Raw genomic sequence first — 16,854 nt, 5'->3', positions numbered from 1 at the left:
TCCAAATTGATATTAATAAGGAATTATACTTCCAAAGACCAAACTTCTCAAGATCAAATTCTGCAAAAGTCTAAATACCATGAAGACCTTGAGCAGGCTTCTTAACACCAGAATCTATTAATGGAAGTCAATGGCAGGCAAGAGAGAGAATGTGTGGTCCGTGATAGTGTGTGGTCAAGTATTGCCCAGCCTTCTGCAACCAAATAAACAAAATCTAAGGAGAGGGCTGGAGAGATAGAACAGTGGTTAAGCATAGTACCTTGCATGCAGTCAACCTCGGTTCAATCCCTGGCACCATGTGGTCCCTTGAGTATAGAGCCCGGAGTAGTTTTTCCCTACCTCCCAACACTACCGGGTCCGTCCCAACACTGTCTTCCCTAAAAGAAACCAAAGAAAAAACATAAGCCAGAAATTGGAAGGAAAGGGGGGATAACTTTTTTATTCAGGTTCTATGAAAAATTTCACTGGAACAAACCGGCATCCATTAAGCTCTAGTACTAAAGTAAATACTTTATACAAGGGACCAGCAAACTAAAGTTAATTTCCCAAACACCAGGACAAAATGAGGAAAGTTTTAACGAATCTGTGCCATCTGATTGCACCTTTGTTAAGCAAATTTAGTACAGCCATCTCTTGCTGTTGTTCCCAATCCCTTATTCCCTCATTCCTTATCCTTCAGATCATGTGTCCTTTTCCTCAAGCCCCCTATGATGTTTCTTATTCACCGTTCTACCCAGTTGTCACTTTTCATATACTGTCCCCTATACCAGAAACACCCGCCCCACACACCTCCACCTTTCTGTTCCTTGTAGAATAGGGCATCTAGAAGATCAGGACTTTTGAAACGCTTCTTTGAGCTCCTGCCTTAAGTCTTCTTGACACATCTTAAGGACTCAGTGAGCAGACACATGGTATGTGTTTGGTAACTAAAAGCAGCTCAAAAATTTCAGCAATTATTACCTAAAAGTGAGCTGTGGATTTCTGGTGATTCATATAAAAACTGTTAGCTTGGTATTAGAGACAATTAACAAAAAATTTTGGCAGATTTTATTTTCCAATAGAGAATTCAATACTCATTGGGTCTCACTTAAAGATTAAAGCCTTTATATAGCCTCAAACTCTCAGCTATTTCAAATAATCTCATTTATTATTATTATTATTATTATTATTATTATTGTATCTTGAGCCTTACTTTTCAAATCAGGAGATATGGCTCCTGAATTTTATCTCTGTCTAATGTAAATCAGGAGTTAGAAATACTCTCGTGCCCAAGTACAGGTTATTCTTTTGGCAAAATTAGACATAGCCTGAGCTCAGCACCAGCTTTCCCAAGTAAACTCCCAGGCTTCAGAGTGAACTTGGGGCTACAAAAAAAAAAAAAACGCCTTAATACTGGCGATTGCCTCTGGGAACTGAGAGCTTGCCAATTAAACCTCTGTCTCTAAATTGTTAAACCCGATTATCTGCAATCACAGGATGTGGGAAAGCGAATCTTCCTATCCCCTGGGGCCACAAAGAATCTGCTTCCATCCTCTAGTCCACTGCTAGGTGCCTATTTGTTCCTGCAACAAGCATTCATGTGCTGAATGACTTCTTTTTTAAAATTTTTTAAATTTTTATTAGTGAGACACCATGAGGTACAGTTGTAGACTTACAAATTTTTGTGCTTGGGTTTCAATTATACAATGATAAAATACCCATCCCTCCACCAGTGCCCATTTCCCACCACCACGGATCCCAGTATCCCTCCCCCACCCCCCATCCTACCTTGCCTCTGTGGCAGGGCACTCCCTTTTGTTCTCTCTCTCCTGTTGGGTGTTCTGGTTTGCAAACGAGGCATTGAGTGGCAATCATGTTTGGTCTATGGTCTACTTTCAGCATGCTTCTCCCATCCTGGGAGAATCCTCCCAACACTGTTTATTTGGTGTTCCCTTCTCTATTGAGCTCCCTTTTCCCCTAGCATGTGTGGCTGGCCTCTAAGCCATGGAGCAAAATTCCTGGTACTAATCTCGGCCATTCTTGGGTGTTAACATGGATTAAGAATTGATTTCCTTGAGACATGTTGTTTTCTTTGCTTGGGGGTGACACAACGCAGTTTTTGGTGGTCTACTCCTAGCTTGGTGGTCGGGTGTCACTCCGCAATGCTCAGGGGACCATGTGACCCCAAGAATCAAACCAGAGTCAGTGACATGCAAGATGAGTGACTTACCCGCTGTACTATTTCTCTACCCCCTGTTCTTTTGATTTTGGGGGGGGCACACCCTGCAGTGCTCAGGGGTTACTCCTCGCTCTATACTCAGAAATTACCCCTACCGGTGCTTGGGGGACCATATGAGATGCTGGGGACGAACTCAACTCGGCAGCATGCAAGGCAAACACCTTACCCATTTTAGCCCTCCGGTTTTTGATTGTGGATGATTCCTCTTCCTTTTTTATGAAATAAAACCGTAGCAGTTTAAAGTAAAAGTAATGAAGAACTGTAGGTTCTCCCCCTATTTTTAGTTCTCACTTTCAAGATCTGCTCTGAATAGATGTCACTTGATTTGATTCTTTATTTCTCAGTATTTAAAATTGCGTGCTACGCCACTGGTCAAGTAAGTGAAAACAGAGATAGACAAATGGGACTGTCTTAAACTAAGAAGCTTCTGCACCTCAAAAGCAACAGTGACCAAAATACAAAGACAGCCTACATAATGGGAAGAGATATTCGCCAAATACACATCCGACAAGGGCTTGATATCAAGAATATACAAAGTACTGGTTGAACTCCACAAGAAGAAAACATCCAACCCCATCAAAAAATGGGGCAATGAAATGAATAGAAACTTTCACAAAGAAAAAATCCGAATGGCTAAAAGGCTCATGAGAAAATGATCCACATCATTAATCATCAGGGAGATGCAGATCAAAATAACAATGAGATATCATTTCACACCACAGAGACTGGCCCATATCCACAAGAACAAAAGCAACCGGTGCTGGTGCGGATGTGGCGAGAAAGGGACCCTCCTTCACTGCTGGTGGGAATGCCGACTGGTCCAACCCTTTTGGAGAACAGTATGGATGATTCTCAAAAAATTAGTAATTGAGCTCCCATTTGACCCAGCAATACCACTCCTGGGAATATATCCCAGAGAGGCAAAAAAGTATAGTCGAAGTGACATCTGCAATTGTTTGTTCATTGCAGCACTCTTTACAATAGCCAGAATCTGGAAAAAAACATGAGTGTCTGAGAACAGATGACCGGTTAAAGAAACTTTGGTACATTTACACAATGGAGTACTATGTAGCTGTTAGAAAAGATGAAGTCATGAAATTTACATACAAGTGGTACTTCATGGAAAGTATCATGTTAAGCAAAATGACTGAGAAAGAAAGGGATAACATAGAAAGATTGCATTCATCTGGGGAACATAAAGTAACAAAATAGGAGACTAACACCCAAGAATGGTCGAGATTAGTACCAGGAATTTTATTCCATGGCTTGGAGGCCAGCCACACATGCTAGGGGAAAAGGGAGCTCAGATAGAGAAGGGAGCACCAAGTGAAGGGTGTTGGGAGGGTCCTCCCAGGATGGGAGAAGCATGCTGAAAGTAGACTATAGACCAAACATGATTGTCACCCATTGCCTCTTTTGCAAAACACAACACTCAATAAGAGAGAGAGAACAAAAGGGAATGTCCTGCCACAGAGGCAGGGGGGGATGGGGGGGATGGGGGGGATGGGGGGATGGGGGGGATGGGGAGGAGGGATACTGGGATCCGTGGTGGTGGGAAATGGGCACTGGTGGAGGGATGGGTATTTGATCATTGTATAATTGAAACCCAAGCACAAAAATTTGTAAGTCTACAACTGTACCCCATGATGTCTCACTAATAAAAATTAAAAAAAATAAAATTGCGTTCTTGGGAGACTCCTTTTGAGAATATTCAGAATGAGGTAAAGAACATTCATATTCCTGTTCTCGTTTGATAGCTATTCTAATTATCCTAATCAAAGATCAGCTAAAGAGACACATTAGGCAATGCCAACTCACACTGATTCTCTGCCAGTAATGTGTCCGTTTTTTTCATGATTAGAGTTTAATGTGTTAGATTGTTATTTACCTCCCTTATATGGTATTTATCCAACTCCTTTTCTGAATGAGGTGCTGTTTTAGGCCTTTTAAGACTGAGATATGAACAAAACAGTTCCTGTCATAAATTCATTCACCAACAATTATTTCCTGATTACCTACTGTATGCCAGGCACTGTGATAAGCTCTAGCATATGTTTGCAGTCGAAAATAGGAATTGCCCTTCCCACCATAGAACTTACTAGTGAAGGAGGAGTGAGACTTTATGTTAATACTGTATATCACAGCACACAGTAGGTACCAAATTAACATTACTGAAGGATGAAACAATACAGAATTGCAAGTGCTGTATTTTATTTTATTTTGATTTTTGGGTCACACCCGGCAATGCACAGGAATTATTCCTGGATATGCACTCAGGAATCACCCCTGACAGTGCTCAGGGGACCATATGGGATGCTGGGAATCAAACCCGGGTCGACCACGTGCAAGAAAAATGCTCTATCTGCTGTGTTATTGCTCCAGCCCCACGTGCTGTATTTTAAAACAGGAAACAGTGATAGAGAACAAAGTGGCCTGGGAAGACTTCAGAAGGTTGACATTTAAACAAAGACCCAAAGGATGAGGCCAAGACTGGAGATTTGAGCATTCCAGTGTGGGTAAAGGATCTGAGGCAAGACCTTATTATATTATAATATGAAGACCACAATAAGAGTAAGGGTGATATGGTAGGAGTAGCAAAGGACAAATCAGAAATGTGCAGAGTTATTTTTAGGACAATGTAAGGAGTATAAATTATTTTAACTGCAATAAGAAGTCACTGAAGGTCTTTAAAGAGGGGTAACAGTCACATGATATGATTTATATATTAATAAAATCACTATGTTTGGAGTGGTAAGACAACGGAGGTAACAAAGAGAGGAAGCAAGGATATCAGTCAGGACTTGCAATTATGGGAGATGAGGGTTTGGATTAAGGTCACTTGATCACTTGACATCCCGTTACTCATCAATTTGCTTGATCAGGTGCCAGCAATGTCTCCATTTGTCCCTGTTGCGTGCTAATGTAGTCCAATGGTGTCTGCTCGTTCTAGGAACACGTAGAGCCTCAAACCGATCTTTCAGGGTCTTGACGAAGAAGTCTGACCATCTCTTAGGTGGGCGGCCACGTGATCTTTTGACGTCCCATGAAATCCAGTCGGTAATGGCTCTATTCCGGCAGTCATCTGCAAATCTCATTACGTGTCCAGCCCATCTGATTTTTGATGCCTTGGCAAACAAGACAGCGTCCCTGATTATTGACCGTCAATGCAGGTCTGAACTCCGGATTCTTTCTCATTTGAGTGAAGCGTGATACTCCAATCATAGTTCTTTCAATTCCACTTTGGGAGAGCCGAATAGCGTTCTCATCCTGTTTTCGTAGGGCCCAGGTCTCTGAGGCGTATGTTAATGCAGGAAGAACAGTGCAATCGAAGAGATGTGCCCAGAGCCGGAGGTTCTTTGTCCTCTTAGCTATTTTTCGACATTCATGAAGGCGTTCCAAGCCGCTCTCTTCCTCCTGCGCAACTCAGGTGTCAGGACATTCATCATGTTGACTTCTTGACCTAGGTACACATAACTGTTGCATTCGGAGATGTTCATCCCATTGAGAGTGAATGGAACATCAGGAAGGAGACTGTTTCTCATAAACATTGTCTTCATGAGATTCAGCTGTAGTCCGACCTTTCCACACTCATGGTCGAAGATGGCCATCATTTGTGCTACTTGGCTGATGTTTGGTGTTATAAGAACGATGTCATCAGCAAAGCGGAGGTGGTATAGCTGCCGACCATCTACCTTCACTCCCATTCCTTCCCATTCCAGTCATCACATGATGTTCTGGAGAGTGGCACTGAAGAGTTTTGGTGAAATGGTATCACCCTGTCGATCCCCTCTCTTTTATTTATTTATTTATTTATTTATTGAATCACTGTGGGAAAGGTTACAAAGCTTTCAGGTTTAGGTCTCGGTCATGCAAATATCAAACGCATTTCCCTTTACCAATACTTATGTTTTACCATGAAGAACCCCAATAAAACCCCACCCCCCACCTCACCCAGTCCCTGTGAGGCAGATTAATTCTAGTTAACACTCTATTTGCTTTGATTAGATTCATTGTTTCAATAAAAGATTCACCACTGTTATTTAGAGTTTACCCCCCCCCCAAATCAGACATGCTGAAAAAGCATTGTGAAGTGATTTGCTTTCTACAGCTGGGTTCAAGAATTAAATGTTGGTTTTGGATTTCTGCTATTTTACTTATTGACCCTGGAAGTATTTCTACTGAAAGTCAGATAGTTAAGAAATTGGTTTCTGTGCTCTGGAGTCGTGGCCGTGCTGGAGAGCCGCTCGTGGGGGGCAACTGGTGGCCTCGGTAGGGCGTGAAGGGCGGACCGAAACGCCCCCCCTTCCCAGGAGGTTTTAGTCGCCCCCACACCCCCGGCTCATACCTGCTGTCCACAAGGCTCCCATGTGGCCGCCATCCTTCTTTCCAGAGAAGAGAGGGCGAATGGGGCAACACACTTTCCCCTCCGGGCAGACATGATGGCCTGGATTAACGCATAGTCCGTTCACTTTTCTGCTCCAAGCTGCTGGGTTCTGTATTAAGTCCTTGTGTTTCTGGGGCTGTGGCCGTGCTCCAAACTTAACTCTGATTTTCAGGGAGAAACCTTTGGTGGTTTACTTCCCATTGATCACTTTGTATATAGAGAGATGTCGCGCGGCCGCTTATGCGGCCGTGCGGTTTTGAGGAAAAGTCCTAGTTCCTGCATACTCAAGCTGTGCTTGTAGAGGCTTCTGGTCACCAGGGTTCCATCTGGGGGAGGCGGGATGCGGTACCTACCCCATCTGGGACTTCCCGATGATCTCGGCTCTTTTTGGAACCTGTTTTTTTTTTCCCTCTGGGAGCTGTGGATCCCGCCCTCCATGTGGCCCTTCTCTTCGGCTGTATGCTGTAAAGATGGCGCTAGGGGGCGGGCTGTGGGCTTGACTTCCGGAATCAGAGGTTACCTGGGAGCTGTAGTCCCGGCAGATTTGAGGAAAAGTCCTAGTTCCCGCATACTTGAGCTGTGCTTGTAGAGGCTTCTGGTCACCGGGGTTCCATCTGGGGGAGGCGGGATGCGGTACCTACCCCATCTGGGACTTCCCGATGTCGATCCCCTCTCTTGACATTGATGATCGCTTCTTTGTAGAATGGTGAGATCCTGATAGTGAATCCGTAATACAGCTCACGGAGGATCCTGATGTATTGAGTTTGAGTGCTCTGATTGGCTAGGGCTTCAATGACCAGTTCTGTCTCAACAGAATCAAAGGCTTTCTTTAAATCAATGAACGTTAGACAGAGTGGCATCTTGAACTCCTGAGAAACCTCAATGAGCTTGGTTATCATGTGGATATGGTCGATGGTGCTAAATCCTTTTAGGAACCTGGCTAGCTTGCATGGTTGTCCTTCATCTAGTGTTCTGCCAATCCTATTCAGGATGACTCGAGTGAACAGCTTGTAGATGACAATAGGAAGATTGGGCGATAGTTGCCAATATCGTGGATGTCTCCCTTCTTGTACAGTAGTACAGTCCTGCTGATTTTCCATTAGGACGGAACCTTGCACTCAGACATGTAGCGTGTGAAGAGCCGAGCCAGCGTAACTGATGAGTACTGACAGCAGGTTCTTCAGGTGTTCAGGTTTGAACTTTACTTGGCCAGGTGCTGTTCGTTTCTTTACCAACAACATGGCATGTTGGATTTCGGAAGGAAGAACATTGGGAACGACATATCCATCCTGCGGAATTTGCTATGTGTGCAGGTGGACGTGGCTATCAAAGAGATCTGAGTAGAAGTCATGGATATTCTTCTCCATTGCCCTTCTGGAAGATGTGACAGATCCATCAGGATGTCGGAGGGCAGTCATCTTGGTCTTGTAGTTGGCGAAGGACAGGCAGGCGTTACGAATTGCTTTTCCCGGCTTCTGCCACATCTACCAGCACTTCTGCTCTTCTCTCTTTGAAGTCTTCCTTTATCGCATCTCTGCACTGCTTTGCAAACTCGGATGTTCGCTTGTGGTTGCCTGAGGAATGCGCCAAAACACATTGGCGAATAAGCTCAAGAGTTTTCAAAGACAGGCTTTTTTTTGTGGCTATCTCTCTATTGGCATTCCTCACACAATCATGTTGGGGCTGAACCAGTCGATCGTGTTCCTCGTCAATGTTGTCAACAACGGTATCTTCCCATGTTGCTGTAATAGTGCCAAGGAGCTCCCAGTTGGTGGTTGTTCTGGGAGTTCTCTTCTTAAACTTTGCAGCCTTTTCTCCCTGCTCTATGAAGTAGAATTTTGCATGAAAATGGTCCAATCCCATTTGGAATTTTGGGACAACAGCAACATCATTCAGGCAAAACTGTCAATTGAATATGATGTGGTCAATTTCATTGTGGAACCGTCCACCAGGAGACTCCCATGTGCAACGGTTAGATTCGGCCTTCTGGAACTGTGAGTTACCATGGATGGTCTCCGTCAACATGATGAACTCAGACAGACAGTCTCTCACCCTGTTTGTTCCATTCTAGGCCATGGGTCCCAATGTGGAGTTCTTCAGCTGATCTTCTCGGTCCTATCTTGGCATTAAAATCACTGACAGTGATCTTGTAGAAGGTGTGGTCTTCTTTATAGAACTTCTCCTGCTCCATGTAGAACTTCTCAATTTCTCCTTCATCATAATTGGATGTTGTTGCCTAGACAATGAAGATAGAAACTGCTGGCAGTGAGCCACATCTATTCAAGTGTAATTGTCCGATTCGGGTTGTTAGGCATTCGAATGAATCAATGTTTATGGCCATGTTCGTGTTGAGAAGGACACCAACACCACCAACGCCTCTTTTGTCGCATGTTCCAGGAACAGTTCTTCCCCAGTGTCGAAAATAGCGTGATGTGATTGATGCCTTCTCGTCTCGGTCAGACCAATGTTGTCGTACTTGATCTTTTGCGCTTGTACTATCAGGTCTTCAATGGATGAATCCGATGCCAGCGTACATGCATTGAAAGTACAGACAGTCATTTTTGTCTTTCTTCGTTGTGGCAGACTAGGTCGGCCCTGAGATTTTTATCAGTTTCTCCTTCCTTATTCTTCTTAACGCTGCCATATTGGTGGCTCTTTCAGGGTCAGGGTTTTACTGGTTTTTGGCATATTGAATACACCACGGATAGTTTCCCAGGCTCTGCTATCTGGACGAAACACTCTCAGTAGTCTCTGGATTAAGGTAACTGTAGTAAAATTTAATGGAGTTTAGATACATTTTGGAGACAGAATGGACATATTTCTTGATAATTTGGTATGGAGGACTTGATAATAGGAAACATAAGAGTGACTTACATGTTTCTAGTTTCAACAACTGGATGGATTGAAGCACCATTTTCTAAAATGAGGTATTGGTGTCACTTTTTATTTTTTAATGTTTTATTTGAAATATGTTAGATGTGTCACTGTAAATTTAGGCAGATAAATATTTTAGTATGACTCTAATAGGAATGACAAGACTGAAGACATTTTTACTGACTCTTAGATGTAACACAAAAAATATTCAATGGAAATGTCATATCTGGCTGAGTTAATGAGAGGAATTTTCGCGGAGGGTGGTGGGGAGGAATGACATTTGAGCCAAGGGAAAGAACACAAGAGAGAGCATTCCAGGTAAAGGGAATAAAACATCAAAGTAGAGAAAAAGATATTCTAGAGGCAGTTTTACACACGGAAAAAAATGCTGTTTACGTGGAACTTGGCTTGTATTTGGAATGTTGGAAGATGAGAGTTGAGAGAAAGCTTTGTTGAAGCCAGATGGGAATAGCTATTGCACTTGGTTGGCAACTGGGAGCACTACACTTTAAGAAGAGGCACAACCTGATGAAGTAATCAAAACTGTTTAGTGGCAGCATGGTAATTGGAAGAGAAAGAATAGACGAAAAGGAAGGGTAGTAAAGAAACTATTTCAATTAGCAAGGCATGGGGAAATAAAGACCTAAATGCTGGTTGTAGAAATGTAAAGTTATGGGGAGAAATGTGAGACATCTGTGAAGAAGATAGTTTACTTAACAGAATAGCCAGAAAACCCACATTTTCTGAATGTCACTTGCCTCCACACAGTATCCTAAGTCCGGCTAAGAATACCACACATGCCAGTCTCTCAACTGTGACATTTAACATACTATTGGGACTGCTGGTATGGTTTCATTATAAACCTATATTAAAGAGGTAGTCCTGGTATCATCATGAATGTACTCACACAAGTATCCGAGTTTAGAAGCAGCAGAATGGGGCTGGGAAGTGGGAAATGCCTTCACTTATGTCTCATGGATTAGGACAGATTTCACACACTCTTCACACATACACACCCCGAATTTCCTGACTTTTGTATTCCACCACCTTCACATCCATATTGTTTGTATGCATAGCCTATGCAGATTCCATCTTTCTTGTTTTATGGCAAAACCCAGCAGCCCTGGGCGTGGGTATTCTTGGGTCTGTGCTCAGGGATCATTCCTGGTGGTGTTTGGGGGACCATATGATTTGCTAGGTATAGAACCTGGGTTAGTTGTGTGTGATGCAAGCCCCCTACCATCTATACTATTGCTCTAGCCCAGCAGCTTTTATTTGAAAAAACAGTATTGGTGAGTGTAAGGGAAAAAGGATTGATAAGGCAGGTAGAGGACAACCTCTATGCTAGAAGGAAGCATTCAATTAGGAGGAAGTGGTGAGGCAGAAGGACGGTAAAGGGTTATGTCTGAAACCCTATTAGCAACAGTACTGTAAACCACAGAGTACACACTTTTTAAAAAAAGACTTCTTGTAGAAGCAGACTTATGGGTGGGAGGCAAATGGGGGTAGGGGTATTGATGGAGGGAAGTGAGCAGTGGTGATGGGACTGTAACATTGAAATACTGTATGCCTGAAAACCAATCATAAATAACTGCAATTTCACAGTGACCAATTTTTTCAAATATTTTTAACAAATAAAAATACTGATTCTAATAAGGAATCCTTGGTTTCAGCTCTCCCTCCATCCATACTTCTTGCAACCTCATGGGAATGTCTATCCTTAGTTTGGGAGTCTTCTGAATGAGCTCCCCAGAGGAGAGAAAGAATAAATATCCACAAAATTCCTCTGGACTGTTTAATACTTTTGCACCTGCCTGACACCACCTTTCTCTTATTACATCTCTTTAAATGTCTTACTTTTGGTATATTTTTATGTGTTCACTGTTCAGTATTGTTTGAAGAGTACCTTGAACTCTTGAGAGTACTTGTTATATAAATGAAATAAAGCAATGAATAGAGACTTGCCTTCGATACCAACCTAGAGATTGGGAAATGTGTTCTGAGGGATAGCAAATAGATCCTGTTGCTATAAAATATCTCACTCAATAGCTGAAATGGCAGTTTGGTTATATATGAGTTTGGAATATATGTACTGTAGCACTGTCCTCTCATTGTTCATCAATTTGCTTGAGTGGGCACCAGCAATATCTCAATTGTGAGACTTGTGAGACTTGTTGTTACTGTTTTTGGCATATCGAATATGCCACGAGAAGCTTGCCAGGCTCTGCTGTGCGGGCGAGATATTCTCAGTATCTTGCTGGGCTCTCCGAGAGGGATGGAGGAATAGAATCCAGGTCAGCAGTATGCAAGGCAAACACCCTACCCGCTGTGGTTTTGGAATATATATTACGATTTTTTTTCAAAAATTCTTTATGAAGTTCCAACTGCCAAAGGTGTGGCAGGGCAGTGGGTAGATGGGTCATGATTTAATGTTACCTCCTTTTAGCATCATGCCTACTAAACACATTTTTCACATTCTAGTGTTTTCCTGTGCCCTTGTTCATTTTATTCATTCTGAGGTAATGCTAACATAAGCCATACATCTATTTTACTTGTATATTTTTACACACAATACTTCATTTGATATGTAAATCCAGTCCTACTTGATCTTTTAAAGAAGTTTATTTTTTCAATGAAGGAAAAATCAGCTTTATTATATAGAAAACTTGGAAAGGCAGAAGAGAGGAAGCAGAAAAAATATCAACCACAGTCCTACCACCTAAAGAAAAACCAATGTTAACAGTGTGGTCATGCTTAGTTTTTAAACAAAGAATAGTTTAGGTTCCATTTCTGAGGTGAGTCCTTGCATTTCCACCCCCGAAATTCTTATGTCTCTATCACCTCCATGTACAAGTTAGTTCACTTGGTGCATGTCTTTTGTTTCCAACTAAATTATTAGATCCTTGAAAGCTGAAGCCATGAGTTAAACTTCACAATTTGTCCCAAAACACCTGGTTCATTGGACCCAATATTTGCTGACTTATTTAACCTAAATGAATATAAACTATTTTAGAAAGCATATGAAATAGGCCAAGTATCACGAACATTAAAGCTTTCGGGTAACCTAGTTTTGGCAATTGTTGTTTTTCTATTCCTGAATTCTTGAAATGCTATTTAAACTAGATTCTTCCTCCACACCAAAAGCTGAATAGAAGCAGACTGATTAAGAGCCAGTATTTACCCAAATTTATCTATATAAGGCAATAGGTGAGAGAGAGGAGAGGAGTAGAAAGGGATCGGGGAAAGGAGAAGAGAGGAAGGGAGAAAAGGAGCAGAGAGAAAGGAGGAAAACACAAGAAGAGGAATGGATGAAAGAAGAGAGTTGAGGATGGGACAGGGGAGGGGGAGAGAGAGGAGGAGAGAGGAGTGGAGAGGGAGGGCAAGTGAGGAAAGGAAAGGAAAGGGGAGGGTGGGGAGAGGAGAGGAAGGTAAAGAAAAAAGAAGGGAAGAGGAAAAATAGAACAGCGAAGGTTAGAAAGGGTCTAGAGAGTATATAGTCTGGTGCTCAATCCAGTATGTGATTTGCCTCCAGCACTGTATACAGGATCCCATCCACTTGTTCTGAGTCAAACCCGATCTCACGAAGCTCCAAATGAGGGAGGACAGAAGTAAGGAGATAGCTGACGTGGATACGCAGCCGCGTAAGCTTTGCCAAAGCCCTGTATGATGGGCAGGAGAAGAGATGACATGAAGTCATTAGCCAACAGAACAAAATGAAGCTCCTTAAAAATGGACCTAAGTTTTTCAACAATTATGTTTCCATTAACTAGAAAGAAGGAAGAAAGCGCAGGGACTTAAGCCACCAAGCACAGGGAAAGCGACTACAACTCTCTAAGCAGTAATTCCTCAATCTTTGGTGGCTCATGAATTAAAAGTTAAGATTTTCTCCCTTAACATGGGTACATGGGGTACATGGGGATGAGGGGTGTCCTAAGGGCTTCTTCCCGTTAGCACTCACAAGCTGATAACTAAACCCTATTAATTAACCTTTCTAGGTCATCTCCCTCTGGGGTCCGGCAGGACACCTGAGCCTTCTGCAGCATTTCCAGGTGCATCTCTGTCTCCTTCAGTTTTTCTTTCAGTTCTTGCTTTTCCTCTTTGGTTCTTTCCAGCTCAGCTTTCAGAATCTGGAATTCAGCCTGGCGATAGCCCATGTGCTTCTTGCTCCAATACAGGCCTTCAGTTTCCTGGGCACTGTAGGTCACCAATTCATGCTGGACCTTCTTGAATTCAGAATGCCAGTGATTTCTTTCCTGCTCCAGCTCCTCCACCTACAGCCCACAAAAGAGCAAGTCAATGAACCCACATAATATAGAAATCGAAAGCAAATGCCAGAAATTCCACTCAGAACAAGTGGATGGGATCCTGTATACAGTGCTGGAGGCAAATCACATACTGGATTGAGCACCAGACTATATATTCTCTAGACCCTTTCTAACCTTTACTGTTCTGTTTGCTCTTTTCCAGTCTTTTCTCTTTACCTTCCTCTCCCCACCCTCACCTCTCCTTTCCTCACTTCCCCTCCCTCTCCACTACTCTCTCCTCTCTCTTCCCCTCCCCCATCGCATCCTCAAATCTCTTCTTTCATCCTTTCCTCTCCTTTTGTTTTCCTCCTATCTCTCTTCTCCTTTCCTCCCTGACTGAATATATTTAACCTGAGAGTCCTCTATACATATGCATCTACATATGAATCTTTCTCATTCCCGGACATGACAAGTCCCTTAGGATTTAATCTATTTGGGATATATCATAGAGTTATTCAATAGTTTATGTTGCTTAAAGGGTTTCAGAACATGAATCCATCAGAGCTCCAATTCGCTGGCCCCTTACAAACAACAACTGCACTCCTGCTCGTAAAATACTGTCCTAACCTTTTGCTTGAACAAATTCCTTTCAGCCAAAGCACGTTCCAATTTTTCTGTGGTTCTTTTCAGTTCGTCCAGCTCTCTTTGGTTCTTCACCTTTGGCATATTACGACCTGCACCCTCCTCATAGCCTCTTCCTTTCTCACCAGTGGCTGCAGAAGGGCTTGCAGTAGAGGACCCAGAAGCAAAAGACACTGGGTTCCAGGATTCAGCTGCTGCTTTTCTTCTCTCAACAAGCTCCTCTCTATTGAAAGGGATCAGCTGAATGGGAGCCCCTGAATCTTGAACACCTTTTGCCACACCAACAACAGCTACAAAAGGTCCTTTGTTTACTTCTTCCTTGTGTACAGTGGTGTTGCTTCTGTTAGATTCTGCTACCAATCTTGGCATCTGATTTTCTACCTCTTCAGCAAACAAGGACCCCTGGTGCTGATCTTGAGCACCAGAGCACAGAACTGAGACCTCCCTACTTCGACTGGTATTCTTGTTTGCTTCTGGGTATTCTGGGGAGAGATAGGGTGGTGTGCTTCTCTCAGAACTAGATTTATCACGGCTATTCTCCCCTTCTGGGAAGGCTGCAGCCGCCTCTACCCTTCTGTACGATCCAGGCATAGAATAATCTAGAGGAGGCGTCATCTCATTCTGGAGCCTTCTTCGTTTCTCAACAGGTTCCTCACCAAGGATCCATTTGTACTTACTGCAAGAAGAAGAAATCACATTTGAAATGGGTACTATAAAGGCTCTTATGTTATGGGGCTCTTTTTATTCCATAGGCCTAGGTTAAAACTGAGCTCAAATTACATTTGCAGATCACTGCACATCAAGAATACAACTTCAGGGCCTGGAGAGATTGTACAACGAGTAGGGTTCTTGCCTTGAATGCTGTTTGATTCGTGGCACCATATAAGGTCCACTGCAAACTGTTAGGAATGATCCCTCAATGTACAGCCAGGAGTGAGTCAAATATGGCCCCCAAACAAAAAAAAGAATGTAACTTTATTCCTAACCCTTCACACATACAATTTGCTGATAACAAGTGTCATTAAAGGAGAAATGACAATGGAAGGAATAAAGTTATAACAGAATCAGTCTGGCCTTGGTAAGAATTTGTAAACTATGACTAAAGCAGTCTGACTTAGATGTCTGTCCAAAATGCAAGTAAATGAAAAATGGCACCAACAAACCAAAAAAAATGCACATGCAAATTCCTCTTTGATAATATTAAAGATAAGAGGTCATGAAAAAGATTAGTGTAGTACATAGAGAAAAAGAGAAGAACCTAGTTAATTCATAAATTGTAACAGGTCACAGAAACCTTCCAGTCTCAAACATTTAGACAGACTTTTATATTTGAAGAGAATACCATATATTGGCTTTACTAGCCAACGTTTATGGTTACTGACTTTATTCATTTGTAAAAATTAAAATACAGGGCCAAGTTTCGGAAATAAAGAAATGTAATCAACCAACTCAAAGCATTTACCCCTGGGGCGGGGGAGAAACGTCTATGGTGGGCAAATAGTCACTCCTTCTTTTCTTTGGGGAAGCCCAGGATAGTGAACTCAAACTACCTTCCATTTCATTTATGATATGCACGAACAGCTGAAGGAATTAACAAAACAGTTGGCTTCCAGCAAAATCCATAGGCAATGTAGTATCTTGCAACAAAATGGGCCCCCATTTTAATCTTTATGACTATTCTTCCCAGAAAACTAAAATATTTCTAGGTAAAAACAAATTTTCAATTTTCAGTGAGTTCAAGTGTGATATTGATCATGTCAGGCATCTCTGCCCTGCCCACATTTCTCTGCAATTTCTGTGAACACCAGTAATACACACTCCAACCCAATATGTTCTTAAAAACTAGTGTTGACTCCACTGATTTTTCTCTATTTTCCTGTTTTTTATTCCACTTCTATTTCAAACTTCAATATTTCCTTCTTTCCTTGATTTGAGTTCAACTGGCTCTAGTTTTGTAATTAAAATTTGAGTACAGATCATTTGTGGTATAGTTTCAACATAAATATAAGTGGAGCAGGAGAGATAGTACAAGGAGTTAAGGTACTTGACTTGTATGAGGCCAACCCTGTTGATGCTCCTGAGCACTCCCAAGAGGGAAATCTGAACTGAGTCAGAAACAACATGAAGGTTAGATGTTGCTCGCCCACATACCCAAATAGCAAGAAGCAATTTCAATGTAAGCATTTACAACTTGTTTTATTTTGTTTGAATTTTCTTCAAGATATTTTCTAGCATCCCTTGTGGTTCCTTCTCTTACTCATTTGCTACTTTCATTTGCTCATTTCCACATGTTCATCAGCATACTGTAGTATGCTCTTTAATTCTCACATACTTTAATTTTTCAAGTTTCTTTCTGTTTTTAATTCTGATTTAATTTTGTTGTGTCTGGAAAACATAATTTGTATGATGTCAATCCTTTTATGGTTTAACACATGGTCTATTCTTAAGAAGCAATATGTACACTTAAAAATGAATATGGAATGGACTGTTCT

At 42.1% G+C, this 16,854-nt stretch overlaps 1 protein-coding gene across 2 annotated transcripts in view; it reads right to left on the bottom strand.

Annotated features, from left to right (window-relative positions):
• Positions 1–12,570: 12,570 nt before the first annotated feature.
• Positions 12,571–16,854, bottom strand: part of MORC4 (MORC family CW-type zinc finger 4) — a 99,396-nt gene continuing 95,112 nt past the window's right edge. Inside the window, exons 15-17 of one of the 2 annotated variants that reach the window (XM_056125799.1) lie at positions 14,348–15,038; positions 13,464–13,747; positions 12,571–13,135 (exon numbers count right to left, since the gene is read on the bottom strand). In XM_056125799.1, coding sequence (XP_055981774.1) covers positions 12,982–13,135; positions 13,464–13,747; positions 14,348–15,038 — 1,129 coding nt within the window. In that variant the 3' untranslated portion in view covers positions 12,571–12,981. The remainder of the gene's footprint in view (positions 13,136–13,463; positions 13,748–14,347; positions 15,039–16,854) is intronic. The other variant, XM_056125801.1, reaches the window with a different exon arrangement.

The sequence above is a fragment of the Sorex fumeus genome, unplaced genomic scaffold (genome assembly GCF_029834395.1).
Source record: "Sorex fumeus unplaced genomic scaffold, SorFum_2.1 ptg000058l, whole genome shotgun sequence".
NCBI classification, from domain to species: domain Eukaryota; kingdom Metazoa; phylum Chordata; class Mammalia; order Eulipotyphla; family Soricidae; genus Sorex; species Sorex fumeus.
The sequence above is the reverse complement of the archived record's forward strand: the minus strand, read 5'-3'. Positions and strand labels throughout refer to the sequence as shown.